General features: G+C 46.8%; 1 protein-coding gene and 1 long non-coding RNA gene across 5 annotated transcripts in view; one reads left to right on the top strand and one right to left on the bottom strand.

Moving 5' to 3' along the window:
• The window catches only part of nlgn1 (neuroligin 1), a 139,112-nt gene that overhangs the window by 96,139 nt on the left and 16,370 nt on the right, over window positions 1-26,603 (bottom strand). For 2 of the 4 annotated variants that reach the window (XM_052073381.1, XM_052073385.1), the window contains exons 2-3: window positions 17,060-17,724; window positions 10,334-10,393 (exon numbers count right to left, since the gene is read on the bottom strand). In XM_052073381.1, coding sequence (XP_051929341.1) covers window positions 10,334-10,393; window positions 17,060-17,585 — 586 coding nt within the window. In that variant the 5' untranslated portion in view covers window positions 17,586-17,724. The remainder of the gene's footprint in view (window positions 1-10,333; window positions 10,394-17,059; window positions 17,725-26,603) is intronic. The other 2 variants (XM_052073382.1, XM_052073384.1) reach the window with 1 other exon arrangement.
• Window positions 14,644-16,326, top strand: LOC127605738 (uncharacterized). Its single transcript, XR_007963634.1, has 2 exons — window positions 14,644-15,229; window positions 16,211-16,326. It is a non-coding gene; the product is annotated as an uncharacterized LOC127605738 (long non-coding RNA).

Here is a 26,603-nt window from a genome sequence, read left to right on the forward strand (position 1 = left end):
TTATCGGAAGGCCGAAAATGTAGATGTCATCCACATCCTCAACGGACAGTGTTGACAGGCACACCATTCTCTGCTTCCTCCAAGGATCTAGGGTGTACCCTGCAGCAAAAGTCCCAGAGAGACCAGCCAACCAATTCCACGTTTGTTTTTAGAATGAAAATACGACAGGAGGCTAGGAAAAGTCGACATAAGACAGCACAAGGACTGAGTCGCGAGCAGGGAAGGGTAGGGTGGGGTGGGGGACAGCGCAGAAAGCAAAAAGCGTCCGCCTTCGTCGAGAGCCAAGCAAGAATGAGATGCGAAAATGATGTGCTCTCTTCGACTACTGGTAGACAGCAGTGGACAACATCTTGTCTTGTCTTGTGCAAGCAGGGGGACAAGCCATGACTGACATTCTCACCATACTTTGGAATAAAATATGGCAGAGTGGGGAGTGGACTACATCATGGACCCAGTCACTCATCATCACAATTCCGACAAAAGGCAATCTACAACTGTGCCAAAACCACCGCGCCATCAGTCTGATTAGCCATCCCAGCAAAGTCCATAAAACCCCAGGCTGAACTGATCATAGCTGAAGAACAGGCTGGATTCAGGGCAGGACGGAGCAGCACAGAACAAATACTCAACCTAAGGATTATCAGCGAGAGATATCCGCAGCATCAACATCTCTACCACATGTATGTAGATTTCAAGAAAGCCTTTGATGGCATGCAGCACTGGGGACAACCATGAGTAAATACAAATATCAGCCCTAACCTTATCAGTCATACAACCACCTGTACAGCAAAGCTTCCGGTGCACTTCTCTACAACGGAGCCATCCGTGACTGGTTCAAGACAACAATTGGAGTGCGCCAAGGATGTCTTCTCTCTCCCATACTCTTTAACATCTTTCTTGAGCGTGTTTATGGTGGATGCCTTGGCGGACCGCAAAGGAAGTGTCATCATAGGAGGTAGACCAATTACAAACCTTTGTTTTGCTGATGACATCGACTTGCTTGCTGGAGAAGAATATTAACTTGCAAGCCTAGTTCAAAGCCCCGAACGGCGCGACGTGATCTATTTGGTTTTGATTAGATTTTGGTTTCATCATTATTTCCTAGTGGCCCTTTTCTTTTTCTGTCTCGTTCAGTTATCGTGTCCACCTGTGCTTGTCATCGCCAACCCAGTCCCCTGTGTCAACAAGCATTCAATAAGCTGTCTAAATAACAAGCAGACTCATGACATTCAGGGGACTGATCAGAGGGAGTGAGCAAAAATAGGAGATGAAGACTGTGGTGTGTTGTCTATACTTGTTCCGAATTCAAGTGACATTAAACATGGAAAAAAAAACATTAGATTCAGTTAGCCCTTGGCATATTTAATATTCTCAGGTAATATTTTACATATGTATCCATGCAGCCATCGATATTCAACTCCACTTGTTCTCAACTCAGTTGTGGGTGTGCTTGAGGCTATCCTGGCTTGCTTTCAGTGAGAGTCAGAGTATTCCTGGACTGGATGGCATCCAGTCACAGAGCATAATGTTATTTATCATTTATTCTTACTTACCGGTACTTACTTCTGCAAGATGGTCAAGAACTTGGAGAAACTGGAATCCGTGCTCAAATATTGTCAGAAATCACGGATTTGGCTAATCGACGCCACTAAAGAGACATTAGCCATGGACTCAAGGCTGTCTTAAATTCTTCGGCAGCCTGCTACCAAAACAACATCTGCTATCTCGACCTTCCCCTGATGAAAGTATGCAGGGAAGCTAGTCCCCCACCATCACCCCCTCCTTCATACACTCCCTTGTATCACCGTCTTCATTGTTTATGTCTTGTGAACTGTTGTAACTATCATATGTATCTCTACCAATGCCCTTCTGTGCTTCGCTCATGTATTGATCCATGTGTCCACTTATCTAAGCCGCAATGATGCCTGACATGAGCTTCCATGTTGTGGAGAGACAGGTTATTGACCGATAGTTGGATGGGACTGCACCCTTTGAGGTATCCTTCATGATCAGGATCGTTCGCCCTTCGGTTAGCCATTCTGTGTGAGTCCCATCCCTCAGCAGCTGGTTCATTTGTACTGCTAGGCGCTCATGGAGTGCTGTGAGTTTCTTTAGCCAGTAGGTGTGGACCATGTCCGGGCCTGGTGCTGTCCAGTTCTTCATATCTGAGACTCTTTCCTGTATGTCTGCCACTGTTATGGTCACTGGGTTCTGTTCAAGGAGCTTGCTCTCTCAGGGTCACCAGCCATTGTGCACTGCTGTTATGTTCAACCTCCTTCTCCCATATGCCTTTCAGTTTCCAGTCTTGGTGGGTCAGCTCTGCTGTTCGGACCCTGCCACTGAGCATACACTTTCGTAGGTTGTGTTGTGAACAGCCTGTTTATTCGTCTGTCCTCATTTCCTTTCGTGTACCGCTTTAGGCGGCTGGACAAGGCTTGGAGCCTTTGTTTGGCAGTTTCGAGTGCTTCAGTTATGGTCATCTGGATGTACCTCTCGGGTATCGGCCTTTTCATCACACCTCTCTGGGCCTCGGTCAATTGACTCACATCTTTCCGAGCCGCCTTGATCTTAGCCTCCAACCGTCTTTTCCATGGTGGGGAACGTATCTCATGGCTCCCATGGTTGTTCTTATAGCCAAGCATCTCTAGGATCACTGATGCTGAAGCGTATATCAGCTCATTGGTTTCCGTGATCGATACGCTCTGGATCGCCTGCAGTGCTGCATTCACACTTTGCATGAGACTTTTAGGTGGTACTTCACATAGCTGTTGTAATCAGTTTCTAGGTTGCCCAGCTTTCATTCTTGCCATGATCTTAGCTTTCAGGTCAGTTGCTGCCTCGCTCAGCATTTCATTCGTTGGGGCTGGCCTCCCAATCTCATCATCTGCATTCATAGGTGCTTGCCTCCCAATCTCTGGTACAACCTCCTCCTCTGATCTGGCAGCCTGGGGACCTTCACCATGATCACCGCGCTATACCTCATTAATCTCAAGTTGTGACAGCAATTGCCGATTGTGGATGTTGGAACACTGAGCTGCTAGTTGTTTCGTAGTCAACCGTGACTGTGGGTTTCGAAGTAACCATTGAGCCCACATTCTCTGCATGTAACCTCTGACTAGGGTTGCTTGAGTAGTAACATTCCAACAGAGCCATGTAATCGCATCTCGCCCATCTCCGCTTTGTTCCATTTTTCATCAAGGTGTTCTGGTTCCATTGGCACCTGATGCATACCGTGTTCATTTTATTGTCTCTCATCATTGTTTGAAGTAGGCATGACTAGCGTGAAGGGTCTTCCCCCAAGGACCCACACTGGATGGTGTTGTGTGCTAATTTTTTTGCCCCAAGTGGGATTCGAACCCCCGTCTCCCGCATGTCAAACCTGTGCCTTACCAACTGAGCTATCCAGCCGATCAATATATATATATATATATATATATATATATATATATATATATATATATTCGAGAAATACCAAGGGCTCAGAGAGGAGCTGGAGAGAGCCTGGAAGGTAAAGGTGACAGTCGTGCCTGTGGTGGTCGGAGCACTCGGGGCAGTGACCCCCAAACTATATGAGTGGTTGCAACAGATCCCGGGAACAACATCGGACATCTCAGTCCAGACAAGTGCAGTGCTGGGAACAGCAAGGATACTGCGCAGAACCCTGAAGCTTCCTGGCCTCTGGACCTGAGCTCAATGAGGGACGGACACCACCCGAGGGGGGGTGAGACGAGGAATTTATATATATTCATTCATTCATCTTCCTAACCGCTTGATCCTCACCAGGATCGCGGGGGGTGCTGGAGCCTATCCCAGCTGTCTCCGGGCAGTAGGCGGGGGACACCCTGAATTGGTTGCCAGCCAATCACAGGGCACACAGAGACGAACAACCACCCACACTCACACTCAGACCTAGGGACAATTTAGAGTGTTCAATAAGCCTGCCCCGCATGTTTTTGGAATGTGGGAGGAAACCGGAGCACCCGGAGAAAACCCACGGGGAGAACATGCAAACTCCACACAGGGAGGCCGGAGCTGGAATCGAACCCGGTAAATCTGCACTGTGAAGCCGACGTGCTAACCACTGGACTACCGGGCCGCCCGAATTTATATATATATATACAGTATATATATATATATTTTTTCAGACCACAGACGTTAAGACCCGAAAGCTCCTAACCATGCATGGAGTGTTCCATCCCAAATCCAGCACCCTGAGACTGTACGCAAGCCGAAATGAAGGAGGCCGTGGACTAGTGAGTGTGAGAGCCACTGTCCAGGATGAAACATCCAAGCTCCATGAATACATCAAGGAGAAGGCTCCAACGGATGACGTACTCAGAGTATGTCTCAGACAATGGGGAACAGAAGATGAGGCGCTGGAAGAGGGACCATCATGGGAGGACAAGCCCCTACACGGGATGTACCACCGCACCATAACTGAAGTGGCCGATCTCAAGAAGTCCTATCAGTGGCTAGAGAGGGCTGGCCTGAAGGACAGCACAGAGGCACTCATCCTGGCTGCTCAGGAGCAGGCCCTGAGCACCAGAGCCATTCAGGCCCAGATATGCAACACCAGACACCTAGACCCAAGGTGTAGGTTGTGCAGAGGCATCTGAGACGATCCAACACATAACTGCAGGGTGTAAGATGCTGGCAGGGAAAGCTTACATGGAACGCCATAACCAGGTGGCTGGCATAGTCTACTGAAACATCTGTGCGGAGTATGGACTGGAAACCCCAAGGTCAAAATGGGAAACACCTCCGAAGGTGGTGGAGAATGACAGAGCGAAGATCCTGTGGGACTTCCAGATCCGGACTGACAAGATGGTAATGGCGAACCAACCAGATATCGTGATCATAAAGGACAGAAGAGGAAAGCCGTTGTAGTGGATGTAGCGGTCCCAAGTGATGGAAACATCAGGAAGAACGAACACGAGAAACTTGAGAAATACCAAGGGCTCAGAGAGGAGCTGGACAGAGCCTGGAAGGTAAAGGTGACAGTCGTGCCTGTGGTGGTCGCAGCACTCGAGGGGGCAGTGACCCCCAAACTGGATGAGTGGTTGCAACAGATCAACATCGGACATCTCAGTCCAGAAATCTGCAGTGCTGGGAACAGCAAGGATACTGCGCAGAACCCTCAAGCTTCCTGGCCTCTCTGGTAGAGGACCCAAGCTGAATGAGGGACGGACAACACCCGAGTGGGGGTGAGACGAGGATTTTTATGTGTAGAGAGAGCAGGTGAGCTCGATGCACGTCCCTTGTTCTAGCAGGCCATCAACTTTCGCGCGGAAGCCTGAAAGAGGTCCTTAATAAGGCAGACGACCGTGACACAATGGCCCCTAGTTCCAGTGGGCCGATGGCACATTCGTGGCGAGCCAAGGTTCTCTCAGCCCTTTTCTCACTCCACTCACTCACGGTTGTGTGGGAGTGTGGAAAGCTGATGGTGCCCTGAGGGCTGATGCTTCCCATAAAATTGTGGATAACACACGTCTACAACAGCCTAATCCAGAGTAAAGTCTGAGACTTGTGCTGCCCAAGATAAGAAGTAGACCACACCTCAACAAGAGGTACCTTTCAGTATTGCAAAAGAAAGCTCTGGCTATGTTTTTACAAAGTAGAAAATGTACACCAGCAAGCGGCATTTCCACCAAGGCCATCTTAATTTATATTTCACGCTGTGTAGTAGTGATGGGAATTCTGGCTCTTTTTAGAGAGCCAGTTCTTTTGGCTCGGCTCACTAAAAAGAGGCAGCTCTTTCGGCTCCTAAATGGCTCCTCAATTTTTTGATGCTTACATTAATTCACTCCAAAATAATGTAAAATTATATGTAAAATGAATTACGAATGTAAAAAATATACATTACATAAAATATTTATTATTTATATGGCTTTATTTATATTCTTCTGAACATACTCGACATGGTGTACAATACGGAGTGCTACAAAAAATAAATGACAAATTACAAAAACAAAGACCCATGTCAAAACAAGGTCAACAAAAGTTCCAATCTCTGATTGTGTATGTTGATATTTTAACTATTTACAGTTAAACGGGTGGTGAGACCTTCTCATGGTCTCACCACCCATGGGAGGGCTCAAAGGGGTCAGGTGCTATGCGAGCTGGGCGGCAGCCAAAGGCGGGGACCCTGGCGGTCCGATCCTCGGCTGCAGAAGCTAGCTCTTGGGACATGGAATGTCACCTCTCTGGCAGGGAAGGAGCCCGAACTGGTGTGTGAGGCAGAGAAGTTCCGATTGGATATAGTCGGACTTGCCTCCACACACAGCCTAGGTTCTGGTACCAGTCCTCTCGAGAGGGGTTGGACTCTCTTTCACTCTGGAGTTGCTCACGGTGAGAGGCGCAGAGCAGGTGTGGGCATACTTATTGCCCCCCGGCTCAGTGCCTGTACATTGGGGTTCACACCGGTGAACGAGAGGGTTGCATCCCTCCGCCTGCGGGTGGGGGGACGGGTCCTGACTGTTGTTTGTGCATATGCACCAAACAGCAGCTCAGCATACCCACCCTTTTTGGAGTCCTTGGAGGGTGTGCTGGAGAGTACTCCTGCTGGGGACTCCCTTGTTCTACTGGGGGACTTCAATGCTCACGTGGGCAATGACAGTGAGACCTGGAGGGGCGTGATTGGGAGGAACGGCCCCCCCGATCAGAACTTGAGTGGTGTTTTGTTATTGGACTTCTGTGCTCGTCACGGACTGTCCATAACGAACACCTTGTTCAAACATAAGGGTGTCCACATGTGCACTTGGCACCAGGACACCCTAGGCCGTAGTTCGATGATCGACCTTGTGGTCGTGTCATCGGATTTGCGGCCGCATGTTCTGGACACTCGGGTGAAGAGAGGGGCGGAGCTGTCAACTGATCACCACCTGGTGGTGAGTAGGCTCCGATGGTGGGGGAAGAGGCCGGTCCGTCCTGGCAGACCCAAACGTATTGTGAGGGTTTGTTGGGAGCGTCTGGCGGAATCCCCTGTCAGAAGGAGTTTCAACTCCCACCTCCGACAGAGCTTTTCCCATGTTCCGGGGGAGGCGGGGGACATTGAGTCCGAGTGGACCATGTTCCGTGCCTCTATTGTTGAGGCGGCCAATCTGAGTTGTGGCCGTAAGGTGGTTGGTGCCTGTCGTGGCGGCAACCCTCGTACTCGCTGGTGGACACCAGCAGTAAGGGATGCCGTCAAGCTGAAGAAGGAGTCCTATCGAGCCTTTATGGCCTGTGGGACCCCAGAGGCAGCTGACGGGTATCGACTGGCCAAGCGGAACGCAGCTTTGGTGGTCGCCGAGGCAAAAACCCGAGCATGGGAAGAGTTCGGTGAGGCCATGGAAGCCGACTTCCGGACGGCTTTGAGGAAATTCTGGTCCACCATCCGACGTCTCAGGAGGGGGAAGCAGTGCACCACTAACACTGTGTACAGTGGGGATGGGGCGCTGCTGACTTCGACTCGGGACGTTGTGAACCGGTGGGCAGAGGACTTCGAAGACCTCCTCAACTCCACCAACACTTCTTCCTTGGAGGAAGCAGAGCCCGGGGACTCTGAGGTGGGCTCTCCTATCTCTGTGGTTGAAGTCACCGATGTGGTTAAAAACCTCCTCGGTAGCAAGGCCCCAGGGGTGGATGAGATCCGCCCGGAGTTCCTCAAGGTTCTGGATGTTGTGGGGCTGTCCTGGTTGACACGCCTCTGCAACATCGCGTGGTCAACGGGGAGAGTGCCTCTGGATTGGCAGACCGGGGTGGTAGTCCCTCTTTTTAAAAAGGGGGACTGGAGGGTGTGTTCCAACTACAGAGGGATCACACTCCTCAGCCTCCCTGGTAAGGTCTATTCAGGGGTGCTGGAGAGGAGGGTCCGTCAGGAAGTCGAGCCTCAGATTGAGGAGGAGCAGTGTGGTTTTCGTCCCGGCCGTGGAACAGTGGACCAGCTCTACACCCTTAGCAGGGTTCTCGAGGGTATGTGGGAATTCGCCCAACCAGTCTACATGTGTTTTGTGGACTTGGAGAAGGCGTTTGACCGTGTCCCTCGCGGAGTTCTGTGGGGGGTGCTTCGTGGGTATGGAGTACCGAACCCCCTGATACGGGCTGTTCGGTCACTATACCACCGATGTCAGAGTTTGGTTCGCATTGCCGGCAGTAAGTCGGAATCGTTTCCAGTGAGGGTAGGACTCCGCCAAGGCTGCCCTTTGTCACCGATTCTGTTCATAACCTTTCTGGACAGAATCTCTAGGCGCAGCCGAAGCGTTGAGGGGGTCCGTTTTGGGGGCCTCAGTATTGCATCCCTGCTTTTTGCAGATGATGTGGTGCTGTTGGCTCCTTCAAACAGGGCTCTCCAACTCTCACTGGAGCGTTTCGCAGCCGAGTGTGAAGCGGTTGGGATGAAAATCAGCACCTCCAAATCTGAAACCATGGTCCTCAGTCGGAAAAGGGTGGAGTGCCCCCTCAGGGTCAGGGGGGAGATCTTGCCCCAAGTGGAGGAGTTTAAGTATCTTGGGGTCTTGTTCACGAGTGAGGGCAGGAGGGAGCGAGAGATCGACAGGCGGATCGGTGCAGCGTCTGCTGTGATGCGGACGTTGTATCGGTCTGTCGTGGTGAAGAAGGAGCTGAGCCAAAGTGCAAAGCTCTCAATTTCCCGGTCGATCTACGTTCCAACCCTCATCTATGGTCACGAGCTATGGGTCGTGACCGAAAGAACGAGATCCCGGATACAAGCGGCCGAAATGAGTTTTCTCCGCAGGGTGTCCGGGCTCTCCCTTAGAGATAAGGTGAGAAGCTCGGTCATCCGGGAGGGGCTCCGAGTCGAGCCGCTTCTCCTCCACATCGAGAGGAGCCAGATGAGGTGGCTTGGGCATCTGTTTCGGATGCCTCCTGAACGCCTCCCTGGTGAGGTGTTCCGGGCATGTCCCACCGGGAGGAGACCCCGAGGAAGACCCAGGACACGCTGGAGAGACTATGTCACCCAGCTGGCCTGGGAACGCCTCGGGATCCCCCGGGGAGAGCTGGAAGAAGTAGCTAGGGAGAGGGAAGTCTGGGCTTCCCTGCTAAAGCTGTTGCCCCCGCGACCCGGCCCCGGATAAGCAGTAGAAGATGGATGGATGGATGGATGGATGGACAGTCAAACAACATACAGTAAGTAAGCTTTGATTACCACACAACAAATTATAAATTAGAATTTGATATTGTATATTTTAACCTTGCACAGTCTACACCAGAGGTGGGCAAACTACGGCCCGCGGGCCGAAGGTTGGTCCACAATTAAGGTTCGATGTGAATGATTGCATTCATTTCAATTGGACTCGTAATGACTGGCCTTTCACCGCCAGGTGGCGCATTGACTTGAAGTTGCAGAACATGGAGGGGGCGGGGGTCTTTTCGACCACCGAGGACCTCTGTATCGCTCTACTTCTACTGGTCTGATCACAACCCATCTACAGCAATGCACAGGCTAAAATAGGTCATCAACAACACTGTTGTCATTTAAAAAAAGTATATTAATACAGTACTTTCATGCTTTTGTTGTGTTGATGTTTGATATGGACTGTCAACAAATGCAGTTTTTTTAATGTACCATAGCTCGTGCTGATTGGGCCTTTCTGTCAAATTTTAAAAGTCAATGCGGTCCCCGAGCCAAAAATTTGCCCACCCCTGGTCTACACGCTGCTTTTGAACTACCAATTAAGTTGAAATGAGTCCAAATTTCACTGCGTTTCCTATCCATTTTCTCACTTTTCCACTGTGTTTTTTTTTCTCTGTCGTGCTATGAGCTCTCTCTCGTCTACCTGTCTCTCCTGTTCGTGTGCTGCTCACAGTGCGCTGCTCTGTGTCTCTAACTCCTCCCCAATCTCTTCACTGCAGCGTGTGTGTGTGTGTGTGTGTGTGTGTGTGTGTGTGTAAAACCCTCCCCTCCCTCTTCTAGCACGGATCTTGACCAATCACATGCGGCTTTAACCGAACGGGGGCGGTGGGGCGCGGGGGGGGGGGGGGGGGGCAGGAGAAAAAACAATTCAGCTCCTTTTAAGAGTGGCTCCTTTTAGGAGCCGGCTCTTAAAGCCGGTTCGTTCGCGAACGACACATCACAACTAGTAAATATTCTCGCCAGGGAATTAAAATGAAAAACTCATTCATGTGGTCATTAATTATTATATATATGCAGTGAGGCTCAGCCCTGCATAGATTATACCATTGTGAACACAGTGATGCTAAAAGTAAGCTTCACTTGAATAGCTTTCTGCTGCACCACATATTTAAATTTTTATGTCATTTCCTTTCTTTCTTTTTCTTTCTTCCTCTCTCTATTTCTTTATTTCTACATTGTTGTGCATGTAAAAATACATACCTCCTTTCCTACATATTTTCTTGCCCGGTTTTCTTGCACATTCCTTGGATATTCTTTTGACTGTAAAATGAATAGAACACTAAAAAAATAACGTGGCCCCCTGGACACACATTGCAGAAGTGTTGGCATGCACACACACACACAGAGACACACACACACACACAAAGGTATTTAATGAGATTGTCATATGAAAAATTAATGTGGGGAAAATGAATAACAGCATCTGATGAGAGGACCGTTCAGTTAACCTTGTTTATGAAGTACAGCCATGGCTAAGAGACTGTGTTCGTGGAGTAGCTCTAACCAGGGGTGTCCAAATTCAATCCTCGGGGGCAGCTGTCATGCCTGTTTTATTCTGACTCTGCTGCAACACACATGAGTCAAATGATGAGGATCGTTCTTATGCTTCTTCAGAGCTCGCTGATGATCTGATCCTTTGAATCAGGTTTGTTACAGCAGGGAGAGATGGAAAACAGGCAGGACAGCGGCCCACGAGGACCAGAGCTGGAAATGCCTGCACAGTCGGAAGGTGGTGCAGGAGACCAACTATTGGTGAATGCTAGAAAAGCTATTTAACAGGTGTTACTCAGGTTCTTTGGAAGCCAGGATTTTTCTAGTCTACTTTCCTGTCAAAAATCCATGATTGATGAGACACTTTCTAAAGGTTGTTTGCAGTACAGAGGTGTTTCTAAAAATTGACAGAAAACGAGCAGTCTGCGGTTATCAAAACACAAAACTTTTTGTCATGTTAAATATCTGCTTCTTGAATATTTAAAAACGATATTGGGAAAAATGATCCCTCATTTTATGTTTCTAAATTATATTGTAATTATAATTGAAAAACAACAATAATTGTCCATCAGAGACTGTGCAGACAGAAGGCATGGCTGAGAGGTGTTGTCAATCATTTGCCATGTATACACAAGCACACGCCGCAGCTGAATAGGGCACCAAGCAGCCACAGTTTCCTTGGCTGCATTATTTTAAATGAGATTAGCAACAAAAGTTAAAAAGAGGGATTTGGACAACTTTCAAGAAAAAACAGGGTTACAACCGGAGGTGGGCATTCCATCAGTTCTGACATAAGGTTTGTCAGTCCATCCACTGATCCATGCTCTTTTTGACGACAATTGATGAATGACAGGACAGGACAAAGCACTGACGGGAAATGTGTTTTCGTCCATCAGTTGTAATCGTCACTAACCGGGTCAAGTACCGACTGACCTCTCAGCAACCAACGGTTGCCCAGTTTGCTGACGATTGACAGAAACATTCCCTGCTGGACTCGTGTGTTTGTTCGCGGGAGTTTTTTTAAAGACCCATCGACGATATACAGTATGTGTGATAGAGAATGCTCTTGTTTTCAATCGGATCTCTGCATGGACTTTGATGACCGGCTGTGATTGGCTAAGAAGGCGGAATTAGATGGTATCACTTCACATATGAAACTTGGCACACACAACACGCTTGGCCAAATAATCACCATTTTATGAGTTCATTTTTCGGTGAAAAATTGGCTTGTACCATCTACAAATGTTTTTACGAAACAGCCCTTGTTGAAAATCTTACCAAGATCTACCAAATGTTTCAGGCACACGAAATATCCCGAGCCCTGAAACAATTCTCTGGAGTCTGACTCAAAACTCAAAAGGAAGTTGGCCACTTTTAATTACCTTTCAAATTTTGCCTCATTTGTGGCCTTGTATAGAGGTTCTGTTTTTTTAAAATTACAATAGCTTTTAATCTGAGGGGTGTGGCTTTGGTCAAAGACTAGACCTCAGTTCAGCCAGCATCCCAGTATTTACTCTGCACGTTTAGCCTTTTGCCTTTGATTGTTCCCTGAAAGAATGGCGGAAGGAGTGGGAATTTGACACACACACACGCACACGCCCTGATGAGAAACAGCCTGAAACTGAGGCATGCGACGCACTTTTGCAGCCTGTTAACTGTCGTAGCTCACACGTACCGTTTTAAAGTGCTTCCCTGGGCCCGCCTAGATTCCTATTCTTTGCTCGTGCCCTCGGTGAATTGTACACGAAGCAAGCTTTGAATGAGAATCATGACGATAAAAGACGAACAGCCATTCACACCCATATCCAAGCTGTCACTGAGTGGGAACCGATCCGCGAACACAAGTCAGTCAAATCTACCATTGTTTTATTATTACTAATATCTTCATCATTATCCATCCATCCATTTTCCGAACCGCTTGATCCTCACTAGGGTTGCGGGGGGTGCTGGAGCCTATCCCAGCAGTCTTCGGGCAGTAGGCGGGGGACACCCTGAATCAGTTGCCAGCCAATCGCAGGGCACACAGATAGGAACAACCATCCACACCCACACTCACACCTTGGGACAATTTAGAGCAGGGGTGCTCAAACTTTTTGGATCGAAGATCTACTTTTCGATCAGCTAACCTCCCGGGATCTACCCTTACCGGCACGCGCGTGCACACGCACGCACACACACAAACACACGCACACGCACGCCCTGATGAGAAACAGCCTGAAACTGAGGCATGCGACGCACTTTTGCAGCCCGTTACCTATCGTAGCTCACACGTACCGTTTTAAAGTGCTTCCCCGGGCCCTCCTAGATTCCTATTCTTTGCTTGTGCCCTCGGTGAATTGTACACGAAGCAAACTCTGAATGAGAATAATGACGATAAAAGATAGAGCGCAAAAGTTCTGATCACAAGCTGCAATTGCAGACTGCTGAGAGCTAACAACTTCCGTTGACGTAATCACAGGCCACCGTAAATTCAAGATTTACCTGCTGTATTTTATTTTTAAATATTTTTTGGGTGAAAATGAGACTGATAAGATGATTAGGGTGCAGTGTACATTAACACAAAAATATATCTTATTAACATGTACAAAGACACACAAATGGTTGTTTGTTTATTTTTCTCCTTGACACTGCTCGGATCTACTTGAGACCTGTCTTAGATCTACTGGTAGATCAGGATCTACCTAATGAGCACCCCCCGGTGAAAGGCATAGCAGCAATTCAAAGCTCATCACCCCTCCTTATTCATCATTTAAGTTAAGTGTTAAGTGCCTTTAATCTAACATACATAAAACTGTATGTTAGTTGTAATAATTATATGTACATATATTATTTGTAGAGCTGTCAGTTTAGCACGTTTTTATTGGCATTAATTTAAATGAATTTTAACGGGATTAATTTTTCTCTCGCGAGATTAACGCGGCACACGTCACAAGCGGATGTTACGTTGCTCTATAGATACACCAGAAACAAAACAACAAGCACGCTGCAGAAGTCCACGCCCATGTCTGTTTTACAAGCCACAGCAGCGCGAGACACCGAAAACGGTTACTTAAAACGTTTATGAATGGAAAGTTTACATTTAAAAAGTTGCCAGATTGCTCCACTGACAAGACCAAAGTTACCTGTTGTTCTCTCTCTCTGTATCATACAGGTATACGATGTATTCCACTGACGCGATTGTTACTTGTTTGGAACTATTTTGTGTGGAGGGTTACAGTGTTCTGTGGCCATATAAATAGAGTGGGAGGAGCTTCTCAGTGTTCGTCTGACAGTGAGCTGCAGTGGTAGCGACCTAGCAAAAGTAAAACGTCTCCAGTGTTGTCATCGAACCAAGTGTAGTCATTCGAAATTAGGCCTACACAAAACCGTGGAGAGTTCCGCGTAAAAAGGACCAACACAATCAACATAGCCTGACTGTGTTAGGGGGAGTGAAGCCCCTCTCTTTCAGAATGGTTTGCCCCAGCAGCACCGGGGAAGTGCGTGCGCTTGTTTGTACGGCTGGCAGTTTTGAATACAGCGGCACATAACGAACAGTGGTGTCCGGCGTCTCGTTATTCTTCAACAAACATACAGAAACAGACTGCTGTGTTCAAAGCAAACTTGAGAAAAAAGTATTCAACCATGGTTTGAATCCACTATAGGCTGATTACTAGTTTACCTTAGATGTGCACTTTATAATGTTATATTGCTCTGTTTTGATTTCATTAAAAAAGCTGTTGTAGCAGCTGTTGTGTGGAAACAATATTTTTTTCACTGTTGTTGATGGATTGTGTGAGATTATGTGTGAATAACTGCTCCAAGTGAAAAATGTTCATGTAAAATTGAAAATCGAAATTATTATTTCAGTAAATATTTGCATTTGGCACTTAGAAAACGGATTCATGATTCCATGTTGATGAGAGCATTAAAATGGGGAAAAATAGGACAAAAAATGTAAAAGGAAATTCAGAAACGATAAAAAAAAATTGTGAGTAATCACGATTAATTTTTTAGTTCATTTGAGTTAATTATGACAGCTAGATTTTTAATTAGATTAAATATTGTAATTGTTTGACAGCTCTAATTATTTTACATCATCGGAGACTGCGTTTTTAAAAAAAAATAATTATTATTTTTAAAATTACAACTAGGGGTGATATGGGATGGGATAGGGATTCCCATTTATTTGGTGTGCACGGTCAGGAAGACAGTCAAGTCAGCCGCAGAAAAGCCGCAAAAATCAATTATGCTACGTATGACAGTAATACACTGTTAATGAGGTGAGAAGGCCAAATTAAAAAGCAAATCTTACGAAATCACAGTAAATGGACCCTGACGCGGCTAAATGCCCACCAGCCGGCGGGAAAGGAGGTGGGGTCTCACCGGAAGGTGAGGCGCCCAGTGCTCGCCCCGCCGGAGCAGAGGGGAATGTGAGTAGCCGCCCCACAACTCTCCTGAAACAATAATCAGATGAGGGCCCTGCGGGGACCCTCACTGGGTGTGAACCTCGCGAGGCGCCAGCTGATTGCCCAGGACGAGGAGGAGGACAGCGCTCGCAGTAAACGACGACGCTCTTTGCCCACAGTTGCCCATGCACGCTCCGGTGAGACATCCAGAAAAGATGTGGTGAGTAAATTTATTTTATGATTAGGTTAACATTTGTCCTTTGTGACAGTACACTGACAGTTACAAAACGAAGACAATTCTGTCTAGAGTTTAGCCTGAATTTTGAAGGGTGCTAATAATGACGTTTAGCATTAGCCCGAAATTGGAGTGGGGCGGGGGGGGGGGGGGGGGGGGGGATTATGTGCTCCAAGTACAGATATGACTTATTTATGGTGGTAAAGGAATATGTTGTGCTACAATTTGAGGGTTATTTACATGTATTTTTTTTCTAAAATTGTCACCTGCTGTATCTAAATCGAGACTGTAGCGCGCAAATTTTGAAAATAAACCGCTCAGCTATGTCACAGGCAGGCTGGGCCTGAACCTGCTGCGTCAGTTTCCGTGTGCTTATGAGTTTAGTCAAAATGTCGGTGATTGAACAGTCAGAGGTGCTGCCAAAAAAGAACACTTGCTGCACACAATGAAATTAATTTTGATTCAGTTTGTGCGAGACAAACCGGATACTTCATACTTGACCATAAAGTTAATTTAAAACGTATTACCTCAATTCAAAAACTCAATCTGATGTTGAAATGAAAAGTTTTGTATTTGCAAGACTGAATATGAAAATAAACAGAAGTTATTATTTATTTATTATTGTAACTTTAATTTTCAGTGAGGATCAAATGCAGTTTCAAAGAAAAAAAATCTATCCTTTCAAATTGAAATTGTACAATTGAGATTCAGTTATTCAATATGATACAGAGTAACATATACAAATCCATCCATTATCCGAGCCACTTAACTTCAATTCATGTATTTCACATTCGGTACACACTATTTAAAAGTTATTCACGTTTAGTTGTTGGTAGCAAATATTTCACCCCACAGCGTCACCTAGTTTAAGAAATTTCAAGGGTTATTTTTATTGACCATTCATTGGTCATGACATGTATAAATATTTGTTTTCCTAACACACTGTCCATCCTTGTTTTTTTACAGTTCTTACAGCCGCTGTGAGACCTAACAGCCTAACATCTTGGGTCTCAGACCAGGAAATCGATGTCACAATCAAAAGATGGCTACATCTAGCTCCTGATCGGGATGGTGAGAGAAAAGAGAGGATGAGAAGAACAATTTGATGGATAGAAAAATGCAGTTTAAGAGCAAGCTGCATCCCAATTTGGACTGTCTTCACTGTTAAATAAAGAAAAGTGCATTTTTCCAGTGTATGTGCAGTTATATGTGAGGTTCACAAATTACGAGTCGTTTTTTAGATTTTTTTTTTTTAATGTGGGTCAAATATGGCTCTGAAAGATGTGGCTTAGTTGAGGTTTAAGTTGAATTAAGCTTGATATGAGCAACCTGTTCTGGCCCAGCGTAGGGCCAAAACCATATCTGGTTTTACAATGTGGCTCAGATCTGGTCCGAATGCGGCCCACATCATGGATGCCAGATGTGGGCCACTGCAGGACCGTCATTCATTGAGGTATGTGGGCCGAGTGCACGTGCCGTGTCTGCCCCAGAGCTGGACCAGACCAACTTTGCTGACTGGGTTGTAAAATAAAACAAGTTGTTGATGATGGAAAAGTGAGACAGAGATGGTGAAGGAAAAAAAAATAATGTCAATGTTTTGTACAAAGACTCACACCGTTCTAGACTACAAACATGCTTATTGAACATGCTCAAGGTCATGCAATCTACTGAGACAGAGTCACACAGAAACAAAATTGCACTCACACAGATACAATAGCACACGACTCTGAACTCTTAAGCAAGTAGCAGATTAATTTCACTAACACTCTCCACTATCGCTCCAACCGTTGTTCCCTTAACCATTAACTAACTCACCATCTTCCGTGGGCACATAGATGTTAAGGTAGAGGCAGTCCTCACTCTGGTCCTGGACGTATGATGATACAACATCAATACTGTTGGTGAACCAGACTGGAAGCATCACATCAGGAAGGCGGCCCTCCACAATGTTCTGGGGGCACACTGGGGCAAAGTGTGTTGCATTGCGGATATCTGGCCATGGCACTAAAGGCTCAGGTGGCTGAAAGCGGTGCTCGCCTGTGGGTGGGGCTGCAAATGGAACACCGAGAAACTGCACAACTGGGCCCAAGATCTCATTGTTCAACTCCTTCTTGATTCCACGGAGCTTGCCATTGGTGGTTGTGACCACAGGATCATTGTCATACATTTTCTCACCCTTTGCAGCACACATGTGCATTAGGAGTAGAACCAGCCATAGAAAGGACCACCATTTTCCAGTGCTTCTGTGACGCTCCAAACCTACATATTGCATTTTCTTGCTGCACATATAAGAAGGCTGAAGTAGATGTCCAGTCCTTAGATGTTGTCTCAGTGTAGCCATAATTCTATACTGATTTGTTAAATTTAAGAATATATCTATCTATTTTGCTGGCCAAGTATTAAATGTTTTCCTTTTCTAATTTGTGGTGAGATGATAGATGACAAGTCAGAATACCAAAAGAGAGTGTTTAATCCAGCCCCTGCAAAAAAAAAAAAAAAAAAAGTGCAACAGTTAGTACCCACATGGAAACAAAAGGGAGGTTCACACATTGTCAGAAACAAATATATAATTTCTAATGAAAATTAAACATTTTGAATGTAGTCACATATATTACACGAAAAATAACTTAAAATACATTGATTGGCCATAGAAAGGGTAATCATATTGAATTTTAATCCCCACTGTGAAAATGTTCTCAAGTTAACAATATTCTATTGCAAATATAATTTACTATTGTGTATGAGGTGTGAGATGGATGCACTAAACCAGGCATGTCCAAAGTCCGGCCCGGGGGCCAAATCCGGCCCGCGGTCGAATTTCATCCGGCCCTCGGCCGCTGTCATAAAATCAGTGCCGTCTGGCCCGCAGGTAGGGCGCAATGGAACACGTGTTGCATTGACTGAGGTCTCGTAGACTGGTGAGTGATGTTTCATAGAGTACTGCTTCCCTCTAGTGGCTAAATGAGTAATAGCATTCACTAAATGAGTAATAGCATTTAGACACTAGAGGGCATCACTCACGAGTTAACAAGACATCACTCCGTGTTCATATTGACTGATATGTCATATTTCAAATGATCCTTGCAGTTGTGGATATGTGTATTGCTTGTTCATTTCCCTGTTGTTCGAGTCAAAGGTTTTGTGACTATTGAAAAGTCATGGTGATACATTTTATGTTTCAAATCGATCAATTTGCACTCAGGAGACTTCTGTTTAAGAAAAGGTCAAGTGAATAAGCAGTTGCATGTGATATGCCTGTTTCAAATGAACAATAGAAATTCTTAAGATTGTTGAAATTAAAATAGAAATGGAAATGTGAAACAGACTGGCTTACTAAAATTTGTTGAACAATATTGTTGTTCAATGTAAAGAATGTCAGCCAAGGTTGGCCCCCCGACATTTTACCACATAAAATCTGGCCCTTTTGGCAAAAAGTTTGGACACCCCTGCACTAAACCATATGGCTAATTGGCAATGATCTAGCAAACTGAGATCACCAAAATATTGGAAACAGCTCTCAGTATTGTGCACCACAGCAATAGAGGTAAACGGTATAGACGTTTCAAGTTGTACTCAAGGTGGGATCGGATGCTGTCAAAAGACAGGGTACAAACTCCATCATAAAGATGGCAAAGATGTGCGAAGGGGGCTGAAGCAGATCGCAGGCAAGGTTGTTCCCTTGGATCCCAGTCTTCCTTCCCAGCTTCTATGAGTGGTACACAAATCTTGAGCCTCTATGCCACTGAGATGCGAATGAGTGCCAGTGTTTTTGTAGGTAGCGAATGTTACATTCTCGTAAGGGTACACTCAAGGGCACAAATGGTCGCCAGAAGTTCACTAACAGCTTTAGCGGGTTTTTTTTTTTCTTTTTGAACATGTTCAAAATTCCTTTGTGACAAAAAGTACAGGGGACCGTTTGGCGAACATTTGCAACCTTGAACGAAACCTGAGGAATCTTCGCCACTTTCAAAAACACTGGCAATTGTTCACACTTCAATGGGAGAGGGGCATTACAAAGATTGACAGGAGCAAAGAAATGATGTCTCCTGAATTTGCTTCAGCATGTCATGTGAGTATCACGTCATTTTCTATTTATTTCTACTATATTGTTATAGTAAAGAGGTTTGCAGTGGTTTCAAGGTGATGCATGAATGAATGAATGAATGAATGAATGAATGAATGGCTGATGGTGTCGTGGTACACTCATCTGACTTGTGTGTGGGCTGCATGGGGTCATTTCCCACTGAGTGACAGTGTGGCTGTGGGTGTAAATAGTCTTTTGTCTCTATGTGTGCTCTGCGATTGGCTCACGACCAGTTCAGAGTATAGTCTGCCTTTGGCCCGAAGTCAGAGGCTAAAGCAACTCGCAGCTACCCTCTTCGGGATATGCAGTGTTAAAAATGGATGGATGGAACGGATGGATGAATGGAGGAATGAATAAATGAAGGTTTCTCGCAAGGAATTTTTCTGAGCTCCAACAAAGGCAGTGATAACAGGGTTATGTTTGCGAGTGTTATTGTGAATGTGTATTATAATTTATCTGTGTCCCAACTGGTTTGCCGTATCAATACGGGAGACAGGACTGATAGATTTCATCCAGGGGAAAATTCAGATAACGAATGAGTCCTTTAGCCTGTGACTCACAGTGGGGCTTCCATCCAGCCATCCATTTTCTGATCCGCTTATCTTAAGGGTCGCGGGGTATGCTGGAGCCTATCCCAGCTGTCTTCGGGCAGTAGTCGGGGAACACCCTGAACTGGTTGCCACCCAATTGCAGGACACACAGAGACGAACAACCACCTGCGCTCACACTCACACCTAGGGACAATTTGGAGTTATCAATCAGCCTGTCATGCATGTTTTTAGAATGTGGGAGGAAACTGGAGTAACCAGGGGAAAACCCACGCAGGCACGAGGGAGAACATGCAAACTCCACAAAGGAAGGCCAGAGCAGCAATCAAACCCTACACCTCTGCACAGTGGGCCTTCTTTTGGCCAAATTATCAATTCTTCAAGACAAGTTGTCTGTGATCGCCATTTAGAAATAAAAAAGCTTTTATTTTTCATCCTGAACGTCTTTAGATGAAACAATCACAGTTTCAAAACAATCTGTAAAATCTCGAAGAGGAGTTAAAATGTGACCACAAAAAACGCTAAACTTGAAAGAAATTGGGTACTTTCTGTTAGGTTTCGCAAATAGCTCCAAGAGACTATTTTTGTAGTAATGTGGGCTATTAGTCAAGGTAAGTCAAGTTTATTGTCAAATGTGCTCTATGTGAAATTTCTTTCCTCTCAACCACAGGAAAGAGAGGAGCCGCTACGAGTACCCGCGCCACCATCAACAGAACAGTTCTCTTTCATACTCACCAGTATTTATCACTCACTGCAAGCTAACGCAAACACAGCACTACAAATGCTGGCTGACCAAGTAAACGAACTCGAGCGAAAGCATCCAGACTCTCTCCTCATCATCTTGTGTGCTTTTATAAGAGGACAACTTCCCAGATATATGCAGCAGATTGATTGTTTCACCAGTCAACACTCTGGTCCAGGCAACACTGAGACTCATACCGATCTGTTGCCCATGCATGGCTGGGCTCGTCTGATCATGTTAATACACTTAATTCCAACATACAGGCACTAACTCAAATGTGCAAAACTTGCTGTTAAGACCATGAAGAGGTGGACCAATGAAGCAATGCTGGCACTACAAGAATGCTTAAACTACACTGACTGGGGTATTTTTGAAACTTCAACTGGCAGCCTGGAAGAAATCACTGTCACAACATAAATCAATTTCTGTGAGGACGTGTGTACTGGCAAAGACCTACCACTCCTTCAGCAACAATAAGCCATGACTGCCAAACTCAGACAACTTAAAAAAGCGACCGAGGCCACCTTTGAAGTGGCGATAGGACACTGTACAAACACACCCAATACCATCTGACAAGGGAAATTAACATCGCAAAGACAAACTATAGAGGCTGAAAAAACAGTTTACTGCTAACGACTCTGCATCTATGTGGAATGGCCTGAAAGCAGTTACAAAGAAGACCACACCGTGCCCCCAAACAGTGAACAATAAGGGACTGGCTGATGATCTAAACATGTTTTTTCTGCAAATTTGAAAAGGACAGCTACACTTCCCATACCTGCCCTTCCCCTACCTCATTCACACCCCAGACCCAATTTCTCTGCTCTCGTGATCCACGCACAGGATGTCAGACGGCTCCTCAAGCAGCAGAAGATCAAGATGGCTGTTGGGCCGGATGGGGTGTTTCCCTCATGCCTGAAAGCCTGCGCCAAACAGCTGGCTCTGCTCTTCACACGTGTGATGTCCCACCCTGCTTCAAACAGTCCGCCAACATCGGAACTGAATGACCTTTCGTTCTGACATCTGTGGTCATGAAGTCCTTCGAACACCTTGTGCTGGACCACATTCAGAACATCACCAGACCCCTGCTAGACAGCAGTTTGCCTACTGGGCAAAAAAGGTCAGTGGATGACGCCGTCAACATGGGGCTGCACTACATCTTGGAGCACCTCCATGACATAAGGACCCACGCAAGGATCCTGTTTATGGACTTCATCGCTGTGTTCAACACCATCATCCCGGAACTCCTCATCTCCAAGCTTCTCCAGCTCAACGCGTCTCTCACGATCTGCCAGTGGATCCTCAGCTTTCTAACAGGCAGGACACAACAGGTGAGGCTGGGAAGGACAACATCATCAACCCAGATCATCAGCACTGGGATCCCCTGAGCGTGCGTCTTCACTCAGCTGCTCTTCTCCCTCTACACGAACGACTGCCCCTCATTGCACCCTGCCGTCAAACTCAGTTATCAGGCGACATCACAGTCATCTGCCTCATCAAAGATGGTGACGATTCTGCATACCAACAAGAATTGGCGCAGCTGGCACTCAGGTGCAGCCAAGACAGCCTGGATCTGAACATGCTCAAGACTGTAGAGATGATTGTGGACATGAGGAAACATCCTTCACTACAGCTGCCCCTCACACTATCCAACTGCCCTCTGTCAACTGTCGAGACCTTCAAATTGCTGGGAATCACAGTCTCTCAGGTCATGAAATGGGAGGCCAAAATCAACTCCATCCTGAAAAGGGTCCAGCAGAGGATGTACTTCCTGAGGCTGCTTAGGAAGCACAACCGCAGCTGCTGAAACGGTTTAACACAGCAGTCATCGAATCAGTCCTGTGTTCCCCAATGAGAGTCTGGTTTGGTGCCAGCACAAAAAAAGGGTCAAATTCGACTGCGATAAGGACCACCTTAACCACTCTTGAGGCCTTGCAAACCGCAACAAGCGCATGTAAAACTGGACCTCCCACGCCCTGCCCACCACCTTTTCCAGCTACTCCCCTCAGGTAGGCGCTATCGAACCATGCGCCCGGAAAACAGCAGATATTCAGTCTCTTCCCTCTTGCCATTAGCTCCCGAAACAGTGACTCAAATCTATAGTGGCACTTTGAAAATTTTGCACATCCCTGTGGGACAGTATTATCGCACTGTTCATTGTAGATCCAGCTCTTCTGCCTGTAAATAATTAAATCAACATCCAGTACATTCTTTTTCTGCCATCAAAATAGCTTTCTCTTAATTGTTTGGTGGGTTTTTTTTTTAGCTTTTTGAGCTGTCATAAATGCAAAATATTGGTTTCAAAGTCAAAGTTTGACATGAAAAACAGCTTATCACTCCTGGCTGTCCTGGGAATGTCCAGTTCTTGGCATTACCGGAAGAACTGGATGAAGTGGCTGGGGAGTGGTAAGTCTCTGCTTCGCTGCTAAATCCCTGAGGATGCGCCCCGGGATAAGTGGAAATAAATAGATGGTAACTGTCAGTGTCAGCCACTTATAGCACTGCACTTTTCGACAGCAGCAAACTTCACATCTGCCCACCGGTTGGTTACAGTTGCGGTGAAAATAAGTTATTTGTTGTGTTTTGTTTTTTGTTCTGCGGCCCGGTAGTCCAGTGGTTAGCACGTGGGCTTCACAGTGCAGAGATACCGGGTTCGATTCCAGCTCCGGCCTCCCTGTGTGGAGTTTGCATGTTCTCCCCGGGCCTGCGTGGGTTTTGTCCGGGTGCTCCGGTTTCCTCCCACATTACAAAAATATGCTTGGCAGGCTGATTGAACACTCTAAATTGTACCTAGGTGTGAGTGTGAGCGTGGATGGTTGTTCGTCTCTGTGTGCCCTGCGATTGGCTGGCAACCGATTCAGGGTGTCCCCCGCCTACTGCCCGGAGGCAGCTGGGATAGGCTCCGGCACCCCCCGTGACCCTAGTGAGGATCAAGCGGTTCGGAAAATGAATGGATGGATATATATATATATTTTTCCAAGAAAAATAGCACTCTACAGTACACTGCTTTCAAATAGGAACCTTAACAATAATGTGGTTACATTAGAGAATAGAATGTAGTGCAAAAACTATTGTAGGTAGAGGTGTCAAATTTTCGCGTTAATTGCGAATAATTAATTACAGCTGCATTTAGCACGTTATGTTTTTTAATCGCGTTCATCTAACGAATAAAGGCTATCTTATCTTATCTTATCTTAAAATTTTAATCTCTTACTTTATTGTTTCTGTAGGTGGGTGGACTTTTTCTAATATCCATTTTTATGTGTTGGCCTCCTGTGTTCGAGTTGTTGAGGATGGAGAAACAACTGTCAGTCACAGCCTGAAGTGGACATTGATTGGCTGTCATTATGTTTGGTCTTGTTGAGCATAAGATGATTGGCTCACATTGGAGTCGGGCGGGCTAAGCTACCAGTGTGAGGAGAGGGGAAGTGAAAATGGAGGAGCTCTGGAAAGCGACACGGTTCCGGCGGCGTCCGGTGAGCCCCCGTCGGCCCTTGAAAATCCGGGGGAGAAGGTGTAAATCTCCCGCCAGGCCATACCCATATCCGCAGCAGGGCACCAAGGTGAACAGCCTCTGGCATGTTCGAACAAGGTGGGTAAGGGAAGTCGGCAAGTCAGATCCGTAACTTCGGGACAAGGATTGGCTCTAAGGGCTGGGTCGGTCGGGCTGGGGGGCGAACTGGAGCTGGGCACGCGCCGCGGCTGGGGGAACAGCCCACCCGCCCCTCGCCGCCGCCGGAGCCGGGGCACGGAGCCGCGCCCTGGCGGGGGTCAGGCGGGCGCGGCCAAGCAGGCGGTGCGACGAGGCGCGAGCCCCAGCGCGCTGGCCACCCGGCCCCCTTCCCGGCCGCTTCGCCCGCTCCCTGCCGGGCGTCCGTGCCGGTCCCGCGCGAGGGTGTCGGGTTTCGGCGGCGACTCTGGACGGGCGCGGGCCCTTCCCGCGGATCTCTTCTGCTGCGGCGCTCCTTGGGCCTCTCGGGGAGGGGGGGGGGGGCAGGGGCGCTGGCACGGGGTGCGGATCCTCATCGTTTTCGCCTCGGCTGGCACCTAGCAGCTGGCTTAGAACTGGTGCGGACCAGGGGAATCCGACTGTTTAATTAAAACAACGCATCGCGAAGGCTCGCGGCGGGTATTGACGCGATGTGATTTCTGCCCAGTGCTCTGAATGTCAAAGTGAAGAAATTCAACGAAGCGCAGGTAAACGGCGGGAGTAACTATGACTCTCTTAAGGTAGCAACATAAGGGACTTCAAGTGCTGCTAACTAATACGTACGGCTGACATGTCTGCTTGGAAGGGAACAATATCCTTGAGTACCCGGGTCATGAACCCGAAATCGATCTTAGTCTGCATGAACCCGACAGGATCTGGATAATATGGAAGATCAACCAGGGAGTGGCGACCCTGGTGGAGTTGGGTCAGTACAAATACCCCGGTCATGAACCTGAAAGGGATCTTAGTCTGCATGAACCTGAAAGGATCCGGATATGATCTATATATGGTAGATCAGCCGGGGAGTGGCGGACCCTGGCGTAGTTGGGTCGGTTTGGGGTACCGATCCTAACTCGTGGCCAAGATGTCAGTGAGTCGGGTCTCTGGAATGGTGGTAGCGGAAAGATTGATCAATGATGTCAATCCTTGGGTCATTGGGGGGTGACCCGTATATCCAGCTGGGGGAACAGAATATGGGACACCAGTCAGGGAGTGGCGACCCTGGCCAAGTTAGGTCGGATCCGGTGCCGACCTTAACACTGAACTCTGAGACTCAGGTCAACAAAACAGTGGTAGCGGAGAGAGCGATATGGGGAATCCTAGCCCTGCTGACAAAATCAAGCCTGATGACAGAGGACAGAGCGTTATGGGGAGCTCTGATCCTGCTGTAAGGGGAAGCACTTGACCCAAACTAAAACTGGCAATGTTGCGGAAAAGCACCGGTATAGCTGTGGATAGTTAGAGAGTGGGTGGAGAAGGGTCCGAGAAGGCCGGTAAGGGAGGCATCTGGGTGGAACGACCGCGCTCATCTTCTCCGCACGGAGCAGGTGGGCGCGAGAGGGAAGCTTGGAAGCCACGGGTAGCTACCAGGTCGAGGTTCAGTCCTCGAAAAGGCGCGATAGTGGGAGTCTGAGTAGTGAAGGCCAGGAAGCGTTGTGCTCCTTCCCGTCTGACGGGAGAGTATGCGTTCATCCGTTCATCATGTACAGCACTTAGGTGAGCACTCACTCGTCACTATTGATAAAAGTAGAGTGTTGTGCCTAATTTGTAAGGCAGAGAAAAAAAATAGTGTGTTTCCGGTAACGAGACCGGCCGAGAATTTCTATGTCGAAAATGCAGACCGTAAAGTTTTTTTTTTTTAAACAACCCTCTACATTTTTGTGTGAGGGTTTACATCGGTTCAAACTCTCGCAATATTCACGTTGAGCGCGTGCGTCGTTTGCCCTGTCTTCTGTCTACAACATTGAATCATGGCGGCCTCCGCGATCTCCGACGACAGTTTAAACCGCATTTTCTGTGTTGCAGTCGCATGCTCGCACCGTAATGTTAAGAAAATAGCACCCGTTGATGTATTGAAAAAATTCAGCGAACTATTTGATGAACACCACGGGCCGAGTATAAACCATGTGAAAATAGCAGTGTCAATGTGCCAACGGTGAATTCTATGACATTGATGATATGGATATGTCAGTGTTTCAAGTTTTAAATACTTTACCTGACCTAAGATCAATTTGATTTAGATGTATAGAAAAAAAAACACAAGAAACAGTGGCAAAAAGAGAAAGTGTCGACGTATTCGATGTCATAATGAAAGCAGCACGTTCAGAAAAGGAGAACAACAAAGAATTTCAGAAGAAAACTCCAAGGTAGGTTGGTCTACAATATGTAACTAGACAGGTTTTGAGTTCTGAAACAGTGAGAATGTTTTGTTTTATGGTTATTTTGTTGACATTTTTGATGGAAAAAAAAATAAAAAGATGGGAAAAAAACTTTGT

Source organism: Hippocampus zosterae, chromosome 8 (genome assembly GCF_025434085.1).
Source record: "Hippocampus zosterae strain Florida chromosome 8, ASM2543408v3, whole genome shotgun sequence".
Lineage (NCBI taxonomy): Eukaryota > Metazoa > Chordata > Actinopteri > Syngnathiformes > Syngnathidae > Hippocampus > Hippocampus zosterae.